This window comes from Rhinopithecus roxellana, chromosome 8 (genome assembly GCF_007565055.1).
Source record: "Rhinopithecus roxellana isolate Shanxi Qingling chromosome 8, ASM756505v1, whole genome shotgun sequence".
Lineage (NCBI taxonomy): Eukaryota > Metazoa > Chordata > Mammalia > Primates > Cercopithecidae > Rhinopithecus > Rhinopithecus roxellana.
Window position 1 is genome coordinate 40,112,791 of NC_044556.1, and position 18,887 is coordinate 40,131,677.

General features: G+C 42.9%; 1 protein-coding gene across 6 annotated transcripts in view; it reads left to right on the top strand.

Moving 5' to 3' along the window:
- ARHGEF11 (Rho guanine nucleotide exchange factor 11) overlaps window positions 1–18,887 on the top strand; it is a 110,927-nt gene that overhangs the window by 42,216 nt on the left and 49,824 nt on the right. For all 6 annotated transcript variants that reach the window (XM_010381272.2, XM_010381275.2, XM_010381270.2 and 3 more), the window contains exon 2: window positions 17,529–17,620. In XM_010381272.2, coding sequence (XP_010379574.2) covers window positions 17,529–17,620 — 92 coding nt within the window. The remainder of the gene's footprint in view (window positions 1–17,528; window positions 17,621–18,887) is intronic.

An 18,887-nucleotide genomic window follows, 5' to 3' on the forward strand; every position in this document is an offset into this window, starting at 1 on the left:
TGAGTGTCAGCATCAGGATTCTAAAGCCTGTGCATTTGGCTAGCAGACATATAAATAGTTGTCTGCACTGCATTTTACTCGCTTGTGTCAGGAAACACTCAGAGCCAGACTGGCTTAGTGAGGCTGGCTGTTGGATTTGGCGTCAGAGAATCTGAGTGCAAGTCCTAGCTCTAGGTCTCACCAACCCTGGGACCTCAGGCAAGTCCTTTATCTTCTCTGAACCTGTTTTCCATTAATGAAACATATTTTCATAGTTGTTCTGAGGGGTAAGTGAGATACTATCTGGCACAACACCTGCTACTCAGCAGATGCTTAATGTATGTTAGCAGAATCTGAATTTGAATGAGGGGAATTCGAATAAGTGGCATAGTATAGACTCAAAATAAGCAGCCCCAGTCCCTACCCTCCTAAATTTGTGATCTGAGGTTTTAGAACACTGGCATAAGTTAAAGATGGATCTATGGCAAAGTCAAATGGATGGTGAGGACTCTCTCTAGACAGAGTGCAAAGCATTAGCAGAGTAAAAGCTCTGAAGTTAAACTGCTTGGGTTCATATGCCAGCTTCATCTCACTTGCTGGATGCATGAAATCAAGCAAGTGGCTCAGCCTTTCTGTAGCCCATTTTCTTATCTGTAAAATGGCAACATTAATAATGCCAACTCATGAGGTTGTTATGAAGATTAAATGTAATAAATTAGAATGGCTAATATGAATAATCAACAATCAATCAATAAGGAGTTCTTACTGAGTACCAGGCCCTGGCCTGAGTGTTTTTTGCATGTTTTAAATAATTTAATCCTAACATTCTCATGAAATAGAATCCTAACATTCTCATGAATTCTCTTTATTATTATCCCCATTTTTTGGATGAGTAGTCTGAGGCAAGAGATTAAGTAACTTGCCTAAAGTCACACAGCTAATAAATGTCAGGGCCAGGGTTTACATCTGGGAGGGGAACTCAGGAGCCTACATTCTTGTCTCAGTAAGTGCTTTAAGAATTTGCTAGCTCTTATTATTATCATCATTAGGAGTTCCCATTTATCAGTCAGTCACAAGGATTTACTAAGAGTATATGCTTAGCACTGTATTCGTTATTGCGGGCCGTGTCAACAAAGTATATGTGATAGGATTTCCGCTCGTGAGGAGTGTATCATCTAGTTGGAGTGAGATATGAGCAATATGGATGAAACGATTTGATAACAAGTGCAAAATAGCATTGTATGGACTCAAAATGCAGGACTCAAAATGACTTAGTTACTGAAAGGATCACTGGGTAAGTTGGACTAGTTAGAAAATTTACTAGAGATGATAATCCTTGAATTCAGCCCTAGAAAAGTGGGCTGAAGGGCAAGGTTGAGCTGTTTGGAGCACTAGAGTTTGGGAGGATTTAGAATTTCAAGGTTGGACATTCAGCATTCAACAGATTTCCGTTGAGTGTATCCTATGTGCCTTACTCGATGGAGAATAATATCCAAATTGATTGCTCAGTCGCCGTTGTTTCTCTCCTGGCCAATCCAGTTTCATTTCCTGGAGATTGTGTTTTGTGAACTAGCAGTTTCCAAGTTGAAATGCTATTATTGCCCTGTTCGAGGTGGTCCATTGTTGATGTAATAAAGCCTCATTATCATGTGATTTGTGCCTGGATAGAAGGATCATATGTGTCCAGGTCCTGGAAAGGAACTGCAGGGACCACTTGGTTCATTCATCTCGTCCCCCTCCCATGATTTCACCACCCTGCTCCCCAATCCCACGCATGCACATGCAACCACACTTTTTGCTTTGGAGAAATATAAGGCCTAGAACTAAGACTATAATCCAAATCTTCAGACCTTTAGGATACTTTATTTAAACTGTGCTGCGTGATAGTAAATTGTGAGTCAAATTAAGTGCTCTAGGACAAATGTCTACCATTTTTGTAAACCTACAGAGGGAATTATAAGCCCATATCCCAGTGCCAATAATTTTTGTCTTCCTAACACCCTTTTAGCTGTTGTGCAAGCCCCTCAATATCAAAGTTGTAATTCAGTGGGAAAGAGTGTAAGAGACAGCAACACTTGCTGGAAGTGGTAGGAGCCATTGCTCTAAAAACCACTTCTCCTCCCACAGAATGGTCTGGGATCTCCCCCAGTGGAGAGGGCACCCTCCGTTTGTATGATCTAGACCTGCAAAGTGCCTGCATAGCCAGAGTCAATGGAGCATTCTTTTGGTTTGTGGCCTGCCTATTGTACCTCCTATCAGGCAGCTACATGTTGAGTTTGTTGCTTGGGGTTGTCTTTGTCATAAACACAGTGGCTAATGTTCTAGTGGTCCCAGGCCCATTAGTCAATGTGAGGGGATGGAGTAAGCAGCAGAGAGCTCCAGAGTGGATCCTGGGTGATGAAACAGTGTCGAGAGCTGCAGGGATCTGGCTACTGGAAAACTTGGCTCTGATTTTCTCTGGCTGGCCTTCTGTCAGCATCCTAGCCAACTATGTATATCAGTTATACTTTGTAGAGCTCAGTCTATGGGTTGAGAGACCCATTTCAGGTTGTTGGAGAGTTAGTGCTAAAAAAACAAAAAATAGAAGATGTAAGTCTGTCCTTCAGAACAGGTATTTTATTAAACAGATCACATGGTAGAATATGTGAGTTTCTTTTAAAAGCAGTACACAGGCAGGGATCTGTGATGATAGCACAAGAATCACTTGAACCTGAGAGGCGGAGGTTACAGTGAGCTGAGATCACACCACTGCACTCCAGCCTGTGTGACAGAGTGTGACTCTGTCTCAAAAAATTTTTTAAAAAGATACTCTTGTAGAGTGGTTTTAGGATGACAAATAATTTAATTATCACAGTACCCTGCAAAAAGGGCAAGGCTTGGTCTTCCCATCTTACTGTTAGGAAAGCTGAGACTGAGAAGTGGTGTGGCTTGCCCAGTGCCACACAGTGGCCATGACGTGGCAAGGAGGGAACCTCATTCCACAGATGGAGGCCTTTCCCTTCAACCGTGACAAGTCCCTGTGACAGATGCCTGTTCTTTATCTTGTAGGTTCTAGATTTTGCTCATCTCCTTTGCCCTTTGTTGAAAACCAGGAAACTCAAATGAAGATATACTTATTCATCTTGTAGATATCACCAATGCAGGCACAGAATTGCTTCTAGATCATGGTTGGTGATGGTGTCTGTTGTTTCTTTTCCAGTTGAAATGCATTTGGCCGTGGCCTGCCCTCCCTTTATTCTTTAGAGAGAATCTTTCCTTTCCAGACTAGGGATGTAGTCAGATGCTTAAGGGCCAGGGGATGCAAAGAATAGAAGTGGTCATCATTCGAGAGTTCATTGAGGAAGGCTTCCAAAAGGAGGGGAGCTTCCGGACAGGTTTTAGAAGGGTAGAACAGGAATTTCCAGGGGACCTGTTGCGGGGTGGAGAATAACCTCCCCTGCCTGCCCGCCCTTCTTTCTTCTACTTCTGGCAGGGCTTCCTGAAGTCACCAGCTAAGAATGTGGAGATTATGGACTCAGCCTGTGAAGCTTTGGCTCCCCTCCCGCTTCTGCCCCCCATTACAGTTGGGAGCTTAGGTTGCCATGACTCAATTTGCATCTACCTGCAGTTACCTCAGCTGAAGAACAGGTTGTATACAGCCTCCCCAAGGTAGGAAGGGGATTGCAAAGACAAGCAGACCTCACACCGTCAACTTCCATTACTTCCACGAATTACCCATTTGATGGTTTAACCTCAGTGGTTTTAAAGCCGAACACTAACTTTCCTCTGCCACCCAGGACTTTCCTATCAATTTTGGTATGAACTCAGGGAAAGGGAGCTAATTTAAAATCCACCTTAAGAAAGTAAATTAGAAAGGTGAATCTTCTGGGCCAAATGACACATTTTTAAAAAGCAAAATGAAGACTTCTTGGATTGGCCATTATCCTGGGTACCTGTTTTATGGTTGGTCCTTTAGTTGTGCCAGTAATCAAAAATCAACTCCAGTAACAATTCTGTTTATACAAGGTATAAAGTATGCCTTCTTTGAAGAAAACCCAGTCTTTTGAGAATTTATATTTAAGGTATTATCACTTTCAGGATGATTTACTTCAGAGCATATTTACGTATCTTTTCAGGAAAACATTAGGTAAAACAAGATATGCCTGTAGGGCCAGGCACGGTGGATCACACCTATAATCCCAGCAACTTTGGGAGGCCGAGGCAGGTGGCTCACGTGAGGTCAGGAGTTTGAGACCAGCCTGGCCAACATGCCAAAACGCCATCTTTACTAAAACTACAAAAATTAGCCTGGCATGGTGACACACACTATAATTCCAGCTACTCAGGAGGCTGAGGCACAAGAATAACTTGAACCTGGGAGGCGGAGGTTGCAGTGAGCTGAAATCGCACCACTGCACTCCAGCCTGTGTGACAGTGTGATTCTGTTTCAAAAAAATTTTTTAAAAGATACTCTTGTAGAGTGGTTTTAGGATGACAAATAATTTAATTATCACAGTGCCCTGCAAAAAGTACAAGGTTTGGTCTTCCCATCTTACTGTTAGGAAAGCTGAGACTAAGAAGTGGTATGGCTTGCCCAGTGCCACACAGTGGCCATGACGTGGCGAGGAGGAAGCCTCATTCCACAGATGGAGGTCTTTCCCTTCAACCGTGACAAGTCCCTGTGACAGATGCCTGTTCTTTATCTTGTAGGTTCTAGATTCTGCTCGTCTCCTTTGCCCTTTGTTGAAAACCAGGAAACTCAAATGAAGATATACTTATTCATCTTGTAGATATCACCAATGCAGGCACAGAATTGCTTCTAGATCATGGTTGGTGATGGTGTCTGTTGTTTCTTTTCCAGTTGAAATGCATTTGGCCGTGGCCTGCCCTCCCTTTATTCTTTAGAGAGAATCTTTCCTTTCCAGGCTAGGGATGTAGTTCTGCCTGGGTGCAAAGACCTGATATGCTGAAGAAGAATTACAAGGGACAAAGAATCTAGCAGAATTCAGAAAGGACGTGAGATGACCTAGCTCAGCTCCCTCGTCGTGGAAATAATAGGGCCAAAGCACAGAGAGAGAAAGCTGGGACTTTGGTATCAGGCACACTTGAACTTGTGTCCTGGCTCTACCATTTAATAGCTATATGGCTTGGGGCGACTTATGTAACTGATCTGAAGCCCATTTTCCTTATCCGTAAAGGAAAATAACACGGTTATCTCACTAGGTTGTCAGGATTAAATAAATGCCTATAACACATGCTTACTATATGTAAATTTCTTCTCCCTTTTCAACAATATATAAAAAGATAAGGGCAGAGTGGGTCTAGAACCCAGATGTCTAGGCTGTCAGCTGTCAGTCCTGCCCTCTTGTCAGAAGGCCCTGCCCCCTCCCTCCTGCTGGGGCAGTCTCCATGATTTCCCTCCCTGTGGCTTTGCTCCTCACCCCCGACTTCTACTCCTAACAACCAGATCTTGGATCTTCCTGAAAGTTACTTTATGTTGTCTGGAGTTGCACAGCTAGTAAATGGCAGAATTAGCACCAATATCTAGGTCTCCTGGCTTCCTCTTGATGTCGTGAGATGCTATTCTTTTCATTGAACGTAAGTTTGATGGAGGACTCCATGACAAAAGCAAATAAATATGGGCTAAACATAATATTCGGCAGTAGATCATCTAGGAGATCTTAGGAGATCTGTAAGATGGTTGCGTGTTAGATAACTCAAGACTTGTTGATTTTGTGTTTTAAGGCAAGATGTGCCTGCTTTGGCAGTAGCTTACTAATTTATGTCTGACTTAGGGTCTTATAGCAAAGAATAGCACCCATTTTTAAAGTACTGCAGTATGCCAGGCGTTTTACTAGATACTGTACTTACATTACACCAATTCTTAAAACAGCCTGATAGGATAGGTAGCTAGTATTCCCATTTTGTAGATGAGAAAACTGAGGTTCACAGAAAATAGTTTGCTCTCAGTCCCACAGATGGCCAGAGGCAGAGCCAGGCCTGTTCTAACTCCACACTTCACCACACTGCTCCTCAATATCAATGTAAATTCCTGGGCATAGCTTGGGCATTGAGCTTTTTCTGAGAAATATGTGACAAATTAGATAAGTCAGGTGTGAGCTTGTGCCGATACCCATGCTGATAGAGCCTGCGAGGCTGATGGGGTGTGTTGGGTTCTGAGTGGAGAAAAGAGTACACAGCCTAGGGCAGTGCTGGATTGTTCTCTACTAAGGGATGAAGATGGTGCCCTCAGAGCTGGGCTCTGCTTCCTTCCTGGGAAACAGATGAGCTTGGTGTGCCTCTTTAGGAACTCACAGTCCAGCAAACAAGGAGAGAGGTGGACAATGTGGGAGGAGGTGCTTTGGCGGAAATATATACCAGGTGCTGTGGGAGACAGAAGTTCTTGGAGTGATGACTCTGGGCAGGCTTCTAGTTTTCTTTGACTGTTCTGAAGGGCAAAGAGGCCTCACCACTGGAGAGAAGGTGGAAGTGTGGTGCAGCTGTGGCCAAAGGAGGCCAGACCAGTGCTGTCCAATAAAAAGATAATGCAAACCATGTTTAATTTAACATTTTCTACTAGCCATAGTAAAAAAAAAAAAAAAAAAAAAAAAAAAAAAAAAAAAAAAAAGTGAAATTTTAATGATATAGTTCATTTAACCCAATATATTCAAAATACTCTTATATAATATAAAATGTTCTTGAGACATTTTTTTTTTTAACTAAAACTTTAACTCTGATGTGCATTTTATACAGTGTATTTCAATTTGAACCAGCCACATTTCTGGTGCTCTTAGCCACAAGTGACTTGTGGTTCCTGTTAGACAGTGCAGGGCTAGAGGGTGCTCCCGGTGGCAGCTCCTAGTAACCCACTCTCAGCAGTCTGTCACTCACCTGTGCTTTCTAGAGCATTCCACAGCATTGCTGTCTTTCAGGTGCACATCTGCTTTGCCGCAGCTGGTCTCTGGGCCTCCAGCCTTTCCTCCTCCAGGCCACTCTAGTCACTGCAGTCAGACTTATCTTTTTAAAGGCTAAACCTGATCCTATTACTCCTTCGAGAAAGCCTTCAACAGCTCCCCCATCTGTAAAGAATCAAATCTATAATTCTTAGATACCATTTAAGGCCCTCCATAACCTGTCTTTTCCCTCCATCATACTCCCTAGCAATGATATGTTACTTTAGTATTTGCAGAACCTTTTGACATACTTTATCTCACTTAATTCTCATAGCAGCTGTGTGAGATAGGTAGGACAGGGCAGGTGAATTATAAGGCTCAAAAAGTGTAAGAGAAGTTCCTGGCTGGGTATGGTGTCTTACACTTGTAATCCCAGCACTTTGAGAGGCTGAGGCGGGAGGATTGCTTGAGCCTAGGAGTTCAAGACCAGCCTTGGCAACAAAGGGAGACCCCATCTCTACAAAAAAAAATTTTTTCACTAGCCAGATGTGGTGGTGCAGACCTGTAATCCCAGCTACTTGGGAGGTTGAGGCGGCAGGATCACTTAAGACTAGGAATTGGAGGTTGCAGTGAACTATGATCACACTACTGCACTACAGCCTAAATGACAGAGCAAGACCTTGTCTCAAAAAAAGAGAGAGAGAGAGGTTCCTAAGCTTAGCCAGCTAGTAAGTGGCAGAATCAGGACCGAGACCCATGTCTTTTTAATTTTATCTCCTGTTACACTCCCTGTTGTGAGATCTATCCCCTTCTCTCCCATATTGCATTGACAGCCTCCCCAGAGTCCGTGTGTCCTCCCTCTGCCTTCTGCTGCTTCCTCCCCTAGAATGTCCTTCCACAGCATAGCTACCTGTCAGAATCCTCCCCTTCCTCCAAGGCTCTGGTTAAAGTCCACCTCCTCTCTGATTTTTTCTTAGGCCATCCCCTCCCCAAATCTACTTTGTAACTACCAACACACTTGAACATGCAGTTTCTTATCTAGTTGATGCTTCACTGTCTTATGTGCAGAATTCAATTCTAGCAATCTGGGGCACTGAAGAATTTAGGAGCTTAAACAGTTCTTACAGGGTCACCAGTCGTACTCCCCACCTAAGTCCATGGAAATGTTAACACCCTTCTACTTTATTAGTCTTTGTTGAAACTATGAAATTATGAATTTAATCCTAATTTATATGCATTGTGGAGGTCACTCAAAAATGTTTCTCTCAACTGCTGTGATAAGTATATGCTTATGATATTTTGATGTCTAAAGATCTGTTACCTATATCTGATTTCATCTTCCAACACATATTTAATGAATATCTACTATGTACTGTGTTCTGGAGCTGCTCTGTGCTCTAGAGAACAAGATACATGAAGTTTATCATTAAATGGGAAAAGAGCAGACATTTAAAAAAAGCACCCAAACAGGTTGGGCACAGTGGCACATGCCTGTAATCCCAGCACGTTGGGAGGCTGAGGCGGAGGATCACTTGTGCCCAGGAGTTTGATATGGGCAAGATAGTGAGAACTCATCTCTATTAAAAAAAAAAAAAAAAAAAAAAAAAGGAGCTGGGCAACTACTCAGGGAGCTTAGGTGGGAGGATTGCTTGAGCTTGAACCCAGGAAGTTGAGGCTGCAGTGAGCCATGATTGCACACCTGCACTCCAGCCTGGGCAACAGAGTGAGATCCTGTCTCCAAAAAAAAAAAAAAAAAAAAAGAAAGAAAGAAAAATAGGCACCCAAACAATAGTGTAGTTACTATTGAGTTAGGCACATTACAAAGGTAAATTTCAGGGAGATCCAACACAGGAAATGTCTGAGAAAGAGACACTTAAGCTGAACCCTGAGGAATGAGTGTGGGTTCCCCAGGCCAAGGGGGAGAGAAGGCCCCTGAGGTTGAAATACAGTGATTGAGAGGTAGAGTGACCAGATACGGCTTGAGAATAGGAATGAGACCTCACCAAGGACCTGGTAGCCATGTGCAGGATTTGGAACTTCATACAAGGACAGTGGGAAACCACGAAAGAGTGTATATCCTCTAATTTCTCTCTTTAAAAGATCACTCTGTGTGTAAGAATGAGTGGGGGCTAGAGTAGACGTGGGGAGGCCAGTTCTTCTAGGTGAGAGATGATGGTGTCTTAAATGATCGTGGTGGCACAGAGCGGGAGAAGTAGATGGATTTCAGGAATGTTAGGAGGTCGTATCAGTAGGACTTGTTGATTGATTGGATTTGCAGAGAGATGTCAAAGATAACCTCAGATTTCTGGCATGAGCAATTGCACGGCAGTGTTTTACTGAGGAGGAAACATTTGATCAGGAGCAGGGTGGGGGAGATTGATTGCAGTTTGACTGTTGTAGCTTTGAGGTATCAGTGAAGGTGATTTAGTCCTCCCAATTACCCTTTGAGAAAGGTAGTATTATCCACATTTGTTATTGGGAAACTAAGGTTTGGAGAGGTTGGATGACTTGCATAGCCAAGAAAGGGCTGAGCCTGAGCTTGTGCCAGTATTTTGACTCCTAAAGTTGTGCTTTTGAAACCATACCACATGGCCTGTGTGCTGAGTATTCAGTGTTGAATCAAGCTAAGCAACCTTCTCAACACACCAGTTCTCTGCGTCCCTTCTCCACACACACCTGCCTGCCAAGTTGTCTACTCTGATAGTCAAACAAATCCCAAAATCTCTTCTTGTCTAAGACCTTCATGAAAGTAGAAAGGTGAGGTTTACTGGCCCTGCCTTACCTAGAATCGAACACCCTGGGGGTATTTTTCACTCATTCTAGTTCTGTTCCCCTCACGCCTGACATTTTTCAAGCATAGGTCACCTACTGTACACCTGGGGGAAAGGAAAAAAACAGCAAAAAAACACAATAAAACCATTTGTAAAGGGCTTTACGCTTTCAAAGTACTTAACAAATATTATCTTTTTTGCCCTCACATCAGCCCTGGAAGAAAGAAAGGACGTGTATGGTCCTTCAGCCAACATGTTTGGAGCGACCTCACTGTGCAGCAGGCAGTGCTGGAACTCAGCTGGTGATACAAGGTCCCTGTTCTCAGGGGCTTAAAGTCTAAAAGAGAAGACAGACTAACAGATGATATCAATATGTGTTCATTTTGCAGATAAGAAAGATGATAGACTGATGATAGACTCAGATATTAAGGGACTTGTTTCAAGAGTGTCTCCAAGTTACGGTCCTCTGAATAAGGAATGGCTTGGGCTGCTTGGTGAAGTAGATTCCACACCACAGACCTGCTGAATTGGATCCCTGAGGGTGGGGCCTCAAGTGATTCACATGCTACTGGATAGCTAGGAAGTGATCCAACTGAGGTGTGAACCTTTTCTGGTGCACTGCCAGAGACCATTTGTCTATCCTCTAGTTTAAGAGATGAGGGACTGATACTTACAGATCACCAGAGGTTGTCTGCAAACAGGCGTCTTTCCTCATAGCCCTTACTGTAGGGATATGCAAGCCTAGGAGGGTGTGTTTGCCAGCCTCAGACCAGAGGGAAAATTCTACCCAGAGGCAGAATCCATAGAAAGTTAGGGTGCCCAGGAGCCTGCTGAAAACTCCACCCTGGAAGATAAGGGAAACCAACCAGTAAGACCAGGTCAGAGTTCTGTAAGTATGGACTTTATCTGGAGCTAAGGTCCTGGGAGGGTGGCTGTTTCCTGGTTTACTGCTCTTGTCTTTAGGGAAGGGCCCAGGAATATTACTTTGCCCCAGACTCAGGAAGACCTAGCTCAGCCTGTGTATAGTGTGCTTTTTTATCTTTCTCTATCCATCTATCTTATGTATGTGTATTATGTATTTATATACATATATAGCATATGTGTATTATATATATCTTTAATCATGTCATATATATATTATATGTGTGTGGGCACATGTGATGTATATATGTGTATATGTCTTGAATGTGTATGTATGTATGTATGTATGTATGTAAAAGAGAAAATAAAGACCAAGCAAATCTACATGTGGCATATACAGGTTATATAATTTTTTGTTTAGGAGCACAGACGTTGAAGTCACACCAACTTTATGCACATCTTAACTTCATTTATTTAACCTCTCTGTTCACGTATTGGAAAATGGGGATGCACTCCCTGTTTCAGCAGACTTGTGAGGATTGAGTTAGATAAGGTTATATCAAGTGCTTAGCACAGCACCTGGTAGGTAGTAAGAACTTCTTCATTATTACCACAGAATGTGGATGTTCTAGGCCTTGTCCTCATTTACATATTTGTGATGGGGTAGGAGTGAGCAGACCAGGAACCTCCCATTGGCAGATGGAAAGGACATAATGTTGTTTGCTTATCTTTGTTTCTTTAAACTCCAGAAGCCAGTCCTGTTTGGCCACCTTAAGTTCGAACTCGTATACTTTGTAGGGGTCTGAGTGAAGCAGTGGGCAGTGTAAGCTATGGGCAGTGGTGACTGGGAAAGGTAAGGTATGCTCACCTGGAGAGGGCTGCCACCACGCATTTTCAGCTGATTGTCACTATGTGAGACCATAAGCTTGAGGATGCCAGAACTTCTGACTGACCTTTCAAGAGAAGTCAGAAATCTGTATTTTATTGCTTAGCAACTAACTTTCAAAGTATATATATAGACACACATACACATTCACACACAGACACACCGCAGGCCAACAAAAAGGATATGTGGTCTCTCTGGAAGGTCACTAAGCATGTCCTTGCTTTGTTGCCCACCCTGTAGGCTGGGGAGAGGAGCATGTGGATGCATAGTTAGAAAGCACCTGCTTGTGCCTTGTGCTGCACTCAGGCATCCCGGGAAGTCCACACTGCAACCTCTGCCCTCCAGCAGATAGGCAGGACTGACACAGGGAGCCTTGGAGGAGGGGAGAATGTGTGCGCCAATGCGGGCTGCATTGTAAAGAAGAGGAAGAGTTCTGTGAGTTACTCTGCAGATACTGTATGTGAAAAAAAGCAAAGCGCAAAAGGGGATGATACTACCTGTTGCGTAAGGAAGAAAGGAAAATAAGAATATGTATCGGTATTTATTTAGTTTTACAAGAAGAAACACAGCAAGGAAACCAAAAACAAATGAAAATGGTTACTTGGGGAATGGGGAGAAAGAATAAGTATACTTCTGAATATACTTTTAAAATTTCATTTTGATTTTCAACCATGTAAATGTTTAATATATTCAAAAAATGAAATAGATAAGCTTGAAAAAAAGCAAACCCTAAAATTCAGTACAAATATAAAAAGAAACCTAAATATATCTCAAATTGATAACATAAAAATAGATTAAGACTGAGCACAGTGACTCACGCCTGTAATGCCAGTGCTTTGGGAGGTCGAGGCAGGTGAATCACTTGAGCCCAGGAGTTCAAGACCAGCCTGGGCATCATGGCGAAACCCCATCTCTCCAAAAAATATGAAAATTTGCCAGGCGTGGTGATGTTTGCCTGTAATCCCAGCTATTTGGGAGGCTAAGGCAGGAGGATCACTTAAACCCAGGAGACAGGTTGCAGTAAGCTGTAATCGTGCCACTGCACTCCAGTCTGGTTGATGGAGTGAAACCCTGTCTAAAAAAACTAAACAAAACAAACAAAAAACCCAACAGATTAACCCAGAAAATTTCACACACATTACTGATGGTACTGGGATATAGTCTGAGGACAAAAAGAACCGCAAGAAAACCTTGAACTTAATAGGTTTGTTGTTACTAGCGATATTGATATAGTAACTCCAGGAACTATCTTTTCTGCATATTGAATAGAGCAGTGAGTAAATATATTGGTATTGTTTAGGAACGGGGTTCTCAATATGAGAAAAGGAAGATACAATATGGAATGGGGAAGATGAAGAACCCTGTTGTGTTGAGTTCAAATTGGAGATACCAATGTGAACTCAAAAATTTATAATAAATTTTTCTAGCTCTTGTCCATTAAAAGGGCCTGGAACAAGGGACAGCTCAGCAGCAATGAGTACCTAGCAGCCAGATCTTGTTTCTAAATGCATTTCCTGCTAAAAGGAACAGGGCTCCTTGGAGAAATGTTTGATTTCCGGTCTGGCATAGGGAAAGTACAAGGTGAGCATGGAGTGCCTTTTTGTGCCAGAAAGCAAGGACATGATCAAAGACAGATGGTGACATGTTAAAAGGACACAGGAGCTGGCTTTCAGAAGCTCCCACTGGTCAAATTGGAACATTTTAAACTTTTTTTTTTAAGGGTAATAGAGTATAATGTATTACTTTGGGGGAGAAACAAGATCTGTGAGTTCATAGCACTACTCCAGAAAAGAGATGAGATGACATTTTTTGTAAAAGCTTACTGGCTAATATATGTAGAAGGAATGATAGAATTAGCAAATTGCCATTTTGCAGGCATCAGTGCAATAAATAAGCGCTTTAGGCAAGAATCGTCTATGGAGAGTAAAACTATTGGATGAGAGATGTTGGAAAACAGAGTATGCAGTCTCAAAATATCATCCCACAGATTTCTCATTAATTCAAATGAGAAAATAGATTTGTACCATTGAAAAAATCTCAGGAGTACCACTTTACCTAAGTAATCAAACCTACCATCACAAAAACGGGACAAGCTGTCCAACGTCACTTACGTAATAGTCTCTTAAAACTGTTTAACATGAATCTAACCATGAGGAGGCATCAGATGAATCCAGATTGTAGGCCATTCAACAAGATAACTCGCCTAGACTCTGCAAAACATCAGTGTTATGAGAGACAAGACCAAGAAAAGTGGGGAGGGTTCTAGATTAAATTAATCTGAAAGAGACATGACATAAGTATAATTCGAGATCTTTGGCTCCTGAATTGAAGCAATTGGGGAATAGCTATAAAGAACTTAATAAGACAATTGGGAAAATTTGAATGTGTACTGTATATTAGATAATACTGTATCAGACTCATTGGGTGTGCTGATGGCATTGTTGTTATATAGAAGAATTTCAATGCTCTTAGGGGATATAGGCTAAAATAGGGGTAAAGTGTCATGATGTCTGCAATTTTCAAGTGAGAAAAAAATGTATAAACATAGAAAGATAAAGCAAATGTGACAAATGTTAGTTGCTGAATCTAGATGAACGGCATATAGATATTCACCATGCTGCTTCTTCAATGTTAATGTAGTTTGACATTTTTCAAAATAAAATGTTGGGGTAAATGAAATGTGTGCTGCAGTGGTCAGGGATTGCTTCATGGAGTCAATGCCATTTGATTAGGACCTTGAAAAAGTAGTAGGAGATGGACAGAGATGACAAGGGATAGCAACTATCAAGTCAGAGATGGGAATGAGTACAGCATTGCTTAGGATCCAGTAGAGGTAGGTAGTAGGCAAGTAATCAGAGATGAATTTGAAAAGACATTTGGGTCCACAGGATGAAAGTCCTTTAATACCAGGTTATTGGAGGCACATCTCATTGTGTAGATAATAAGTTCTTGACGAGAGGGCCTGAGGGAGTAGTATTTGGGTAAGTTAGTCTGTGGTGGTGGAGTGCTGGATGGACTGGAGAGTGGAAAAGAGTTTTTTTTTTTCAGTAATCCAGGCATGAGGCACTAGACATGTAGCTTAAAGGGATGATTGTCAATGATTATGTAAAGAAAGGAGCGACTCTGGGAAAAGATTATAAAGAACCTACGGGTTTCTTTGACTGGCAGTAGGGGATAACTGAGAAGTTGGGTCAGAAAATCTGTCTCACTGGTGCCATTTAGAGTACAAATTTGGGGGGAAATTCTCCACTCTTCAGGGTCGCCTCCATACCCCCAGGTTTAGGCTGAGCAGAATCTGAGCTCTGCTGTCAAATTTTGATGAGAATGTCATCAGGAAAAGGGAGGGGCCACCATTAAAGTCTTTTCTATCTATGACAGCCTCCAATTCACGCCAAACTACCTTCCTCTCTCCTTTCCTTGTTTCTCAGATTTTTAACCTTCCAAAGTCTTCCTCCCAAATATGTACTCGGACTCACAACCCAGCTGACACAATAGTCTATCCATTGATTCTGTCCACCAGGCCTGCCTTCCATAGGCATCTCTTCCTCCTTCAGTTCAATGGTAGTTTTCTCTCTTTTAAGCTCTCAGGAAAAAAAAAAAAAATTATGCATCTGTTGCAAGTATACTTATGTTGCCATCTCCTTGTCCCCCACATACCTGCCTTAGCCTGTGATTTTATTTTAGAGAAACTTTTGATGACTGCTGAAATGGTCTTTGTCCATGCCCCTAACAGTTGTTGACAGCAGGGACATGGACCTTTTGGTTCATTTGCCTTTGATTATGTGGAACTGCTTATGCCTCAGCTCAGATGCAAACCATATCAGGTTCTTAGGTTCAAGTGTACCTTCTAGGCTTTAATATGGGCATAGGAAACCAGCTTCCTGGTGGGGTCAAGAACAAGGCAAGAAGGCCCGAGGTGTCCCAAGATAACCCTGTGCAGTCATAGAGAATAAAGTAGGCAGAACATGTAGGAGGAAGGAACAGTGTAGGCAGAGACAGAAGCCAGAAACCATAGCAAGTGAAAGGAGGACAGTAAAGAGCAGGGACCAAGAATAGGGCTGAGCCCCTACTGCATCAGGCACTGAGGACCACAGCAGCAAGACTCTCTCTGCTTTCACAGACCTTGCAACCTTGCTTGTACGGCTTTACAGACAAGTGAACAACAGCTTTTTCGGTTGGGTATTTGAGCTGCAGGAAGGATAGATACTGGGAGCTGTGGAAAACATCAAAGGGCACTTCCCTGGGCATCAGGCATTATACTTCCTGTTAGATGCTGTGGTGAATGGCCTAGCTGAGGACAGATGACTGTTCTCCTGAGTACGGTGGGGAGGTTCTAAAGGTTTTAAGCGGCAAAATGACAGGGGATGTTACTAAGCTCATGGCTGTTAGTAAGCTCACCTTGTGACCAGGTGCCTCCCCTGGGTCACTCTTGGCTCTGTTGTGGTTTTTCTTTGCACCAACCATCTCTAGTGTCTTGTCTGGTTTATGTCGTGTTTTGTTTTTCTTTCTCTTTCTTCCTCCTGTCCTGCATCGCTCTCTCCTGGGCCCACACTCTCTTCTTCCTTGATGTCCTTCTCTCTCTGATCCAAAGATCAGCCAGTAAAAAGCAGTCTCACCTGTCCAGGTAAGAGGGGTGCCACTGTGAGGGGGGACGAAGACCCCCTCCTTTATATTTATAAGTTACTTGTTCCCTCACATGATTTCAAACTTTAGAAGTACCAAAGAATATAATAAAACCCTGCAGGTCCATTCCTGTGCCCCAGCCACCCAGTTTCCCTCCTCAGAGACAACCATGTTATATGTTTCTTTTGTATTCTTCCAGAGATATTTTAGATATTTTTGCATATGTAAATAAATATTTAAACATATATAAGCACATAATTTTATTCTCTCTTTTACTCACTTTTTTAAACTGTCCAAATAATTCTGTATTTTGTTTATTTCACTCAGTAACATATCATGGAGGTCATTCTCTATCGTGTATAAAGAGCCTCTTCATTCTTTTTTATGACTGAGTTCTGTGTCATTATATTGCTGTAATGTATTTAACGAGTCACTCATTGTGAACATTTAGATTATTTCCAGTGCTTTGCCATCACACACAGTGCTTCCGTGAGTAGCCTTCTACTTAGTCATTTGCTATAGGTAGGATAGGAATTGCCCCTTTCTGAGGGGCAGCAACTGTTGATTCAGGAACTGGCAACTTGTACACTTTTCCAAAAAGGAGTGCCACAGCAATGATTGAAATTTCTTCTATTCCTGTGAGGGTCCTAGTTGAAGAGGAGATCCAGCAGTGAATTCTTTGATTTGGTGATCAGTACCACTTGAAGGTTTGGGGTCTTTAATAGTTTCCAATTAGGCAAGGTGCCTCGGGCTGGCTGAGGGAACGGAGCTGAATATGGGATTGGAATATTGCCACCAAACAGACCAGGTTCCGGTTCTCCCGTGGTACCCAAAGGATAAATGGAATTTTCAGAGGCTTGGGCCATTCCTCTACTGTCTTTTCTAGAAAGTGTGCAAGTTGCCGATTACCCAGCGGGCTTGTACTCATGCCCATTTACCCTCCTGGAGATCACTATGGAGAGGTGGAACTTTGAGGGACAAAGAGATGAAGCTAAATGGGGAGCTTGTCTCTGCTGCCGCCACTACAGCCCCATGCTGTGCTCATGCAGACCTCTGTGTGTGTTTGACCCACCTCGTCCTTCCCTCCAGTCTCCTCTTCCTTTGCAAATCATCACCTAAAACTAACTGGCTGTTTGGTTTTTTCCTGTCTTTTTCTTGCATTCATTTTCTCTGCCGCTCTGTTCTGTTCCATCAGCCCCATTGCAGCCTGGTAAGACCCAACAAGCGTGTATACGTGTGCACATCCCCTGCTTGCTATTGTCTCTTTGTCGCCTAACTCCAGGAAGGGTTATTTCCCTTCACACCTTGCTGGGTATTAAAGAGATCATGCTTGCCCTGCCAGCCCAGGATTCCAGATAGGTTGTGTTACCAGTGGTGTACACATGGCTAATGTCCTACCAGATTGGGTTACAGGGTGGGTAGGTTGGTCTCTCATTATCCAAGACTCAGGGCCCCTTTCGACAGAGCCTCCATCTACTACAAGGCTGATCCCTCCCTGCCCAGCTCATTGACATGCTTTCCTTACTCCTTCTCCAGGTTAAGTAGCCTGTCTTCTCTGGGAGATTCTGCACCTGAGCGCAAGTCCCCTTCTCACCATCGCCAGGCTTCGGATGCCTCTGAGACAACAGGTACCCTCCTTGGGAATTAACACACAAACACAGCCAGGCATGGTGGCACCTGCCTATATTCCCAGCTACTCGGGAGACCAGTGGGAGGATCGCTTGAGCCCAAGAGCTCTGGCTATAGTGTGCTGTGCCGGTCAGGTGTCTGTACTAAGTTCAGCATCAATATGATGACCTCCCAGGAGCAGGGAACTACCGGGTTGCCCAAGGAGAGGTGAAGTGACCCAGGTCAGAAATAGAGCAGGTCAGAATACCCATGCTTATCAGTAGTGGAATCACACCTATGAATAACCACTGTACTCCAGCCCGGGCAACATAGTGATACTCCATCTCTTTTTTTAAAAAAAAGCATATGGTCTGGTGTGGTGGCTCATGCCTGTAATCCCAGCACTTTGGGAGGCCAAGGCGAGCAGATCACTTGAGGTCAGGAGTTTGAGACCAGCCTGGCCAACATGGTGAAACTCCATCTCTACTAAAAACACAAAAATTAGCCGGGTGTGGTGGTGCGTGCTTGTAGTCCCAGCTACTCAGGAGGCTGAGGCAGGAGAATTACTTGAACCCAGGAGGCAGAGGTTGCAGTGAGTCGAGATCGTGCCACTGCACTCCAACCTGGGTGACAGAGCAAGACTCTGTCTCAGAAAAAAAACACATGGATACAGAGATGCACACTCATACAGACAGATCTGTATACTCCAAATGTAAAGCAACTTAGTGTTTATGTTGAGCACATGATGTATACTAGGCATTGTGTTAATGGGTTTTATATAAATTGCCTCCATACATCAACGTAGAAACTAGGTTTTATTATCTTTATTTTGCAAATGAGGGAGCTGAGGCACAGAGAGGTTGAGAAATATGTCCAAGATTGCAAGCTTATTGGGGACAGAATCAGGACTTGAAACCAGTTCTGTTTTAACTCTAGAACCCACGCTTTAATCATTGCAGGATGCAACCACACATACTCATACATGTACAATGTCCAGTATACACTCACAGGGATGGAGACATTTGGTAGTCATAACCTCTGTTTCTTTTTGTTTTTTAATTCTGTATATTTTTTTAAAGGATACATGACAAGAAGAAAACCCTTTTATTTCTGAAATAAAATAAAATATTTCAGAAATAAAAGGGTTTTCTTCTTGTCATGTATCCTTCCCTGGATTTGGCAAGAGACCACTCCTAAGACACCCTGCATAAGTTACCCAGCTCTATAAAAAGAATCAACAAGCATTGGTATACCACTTGCTGCATTCATTGGATGTCACTTAACATG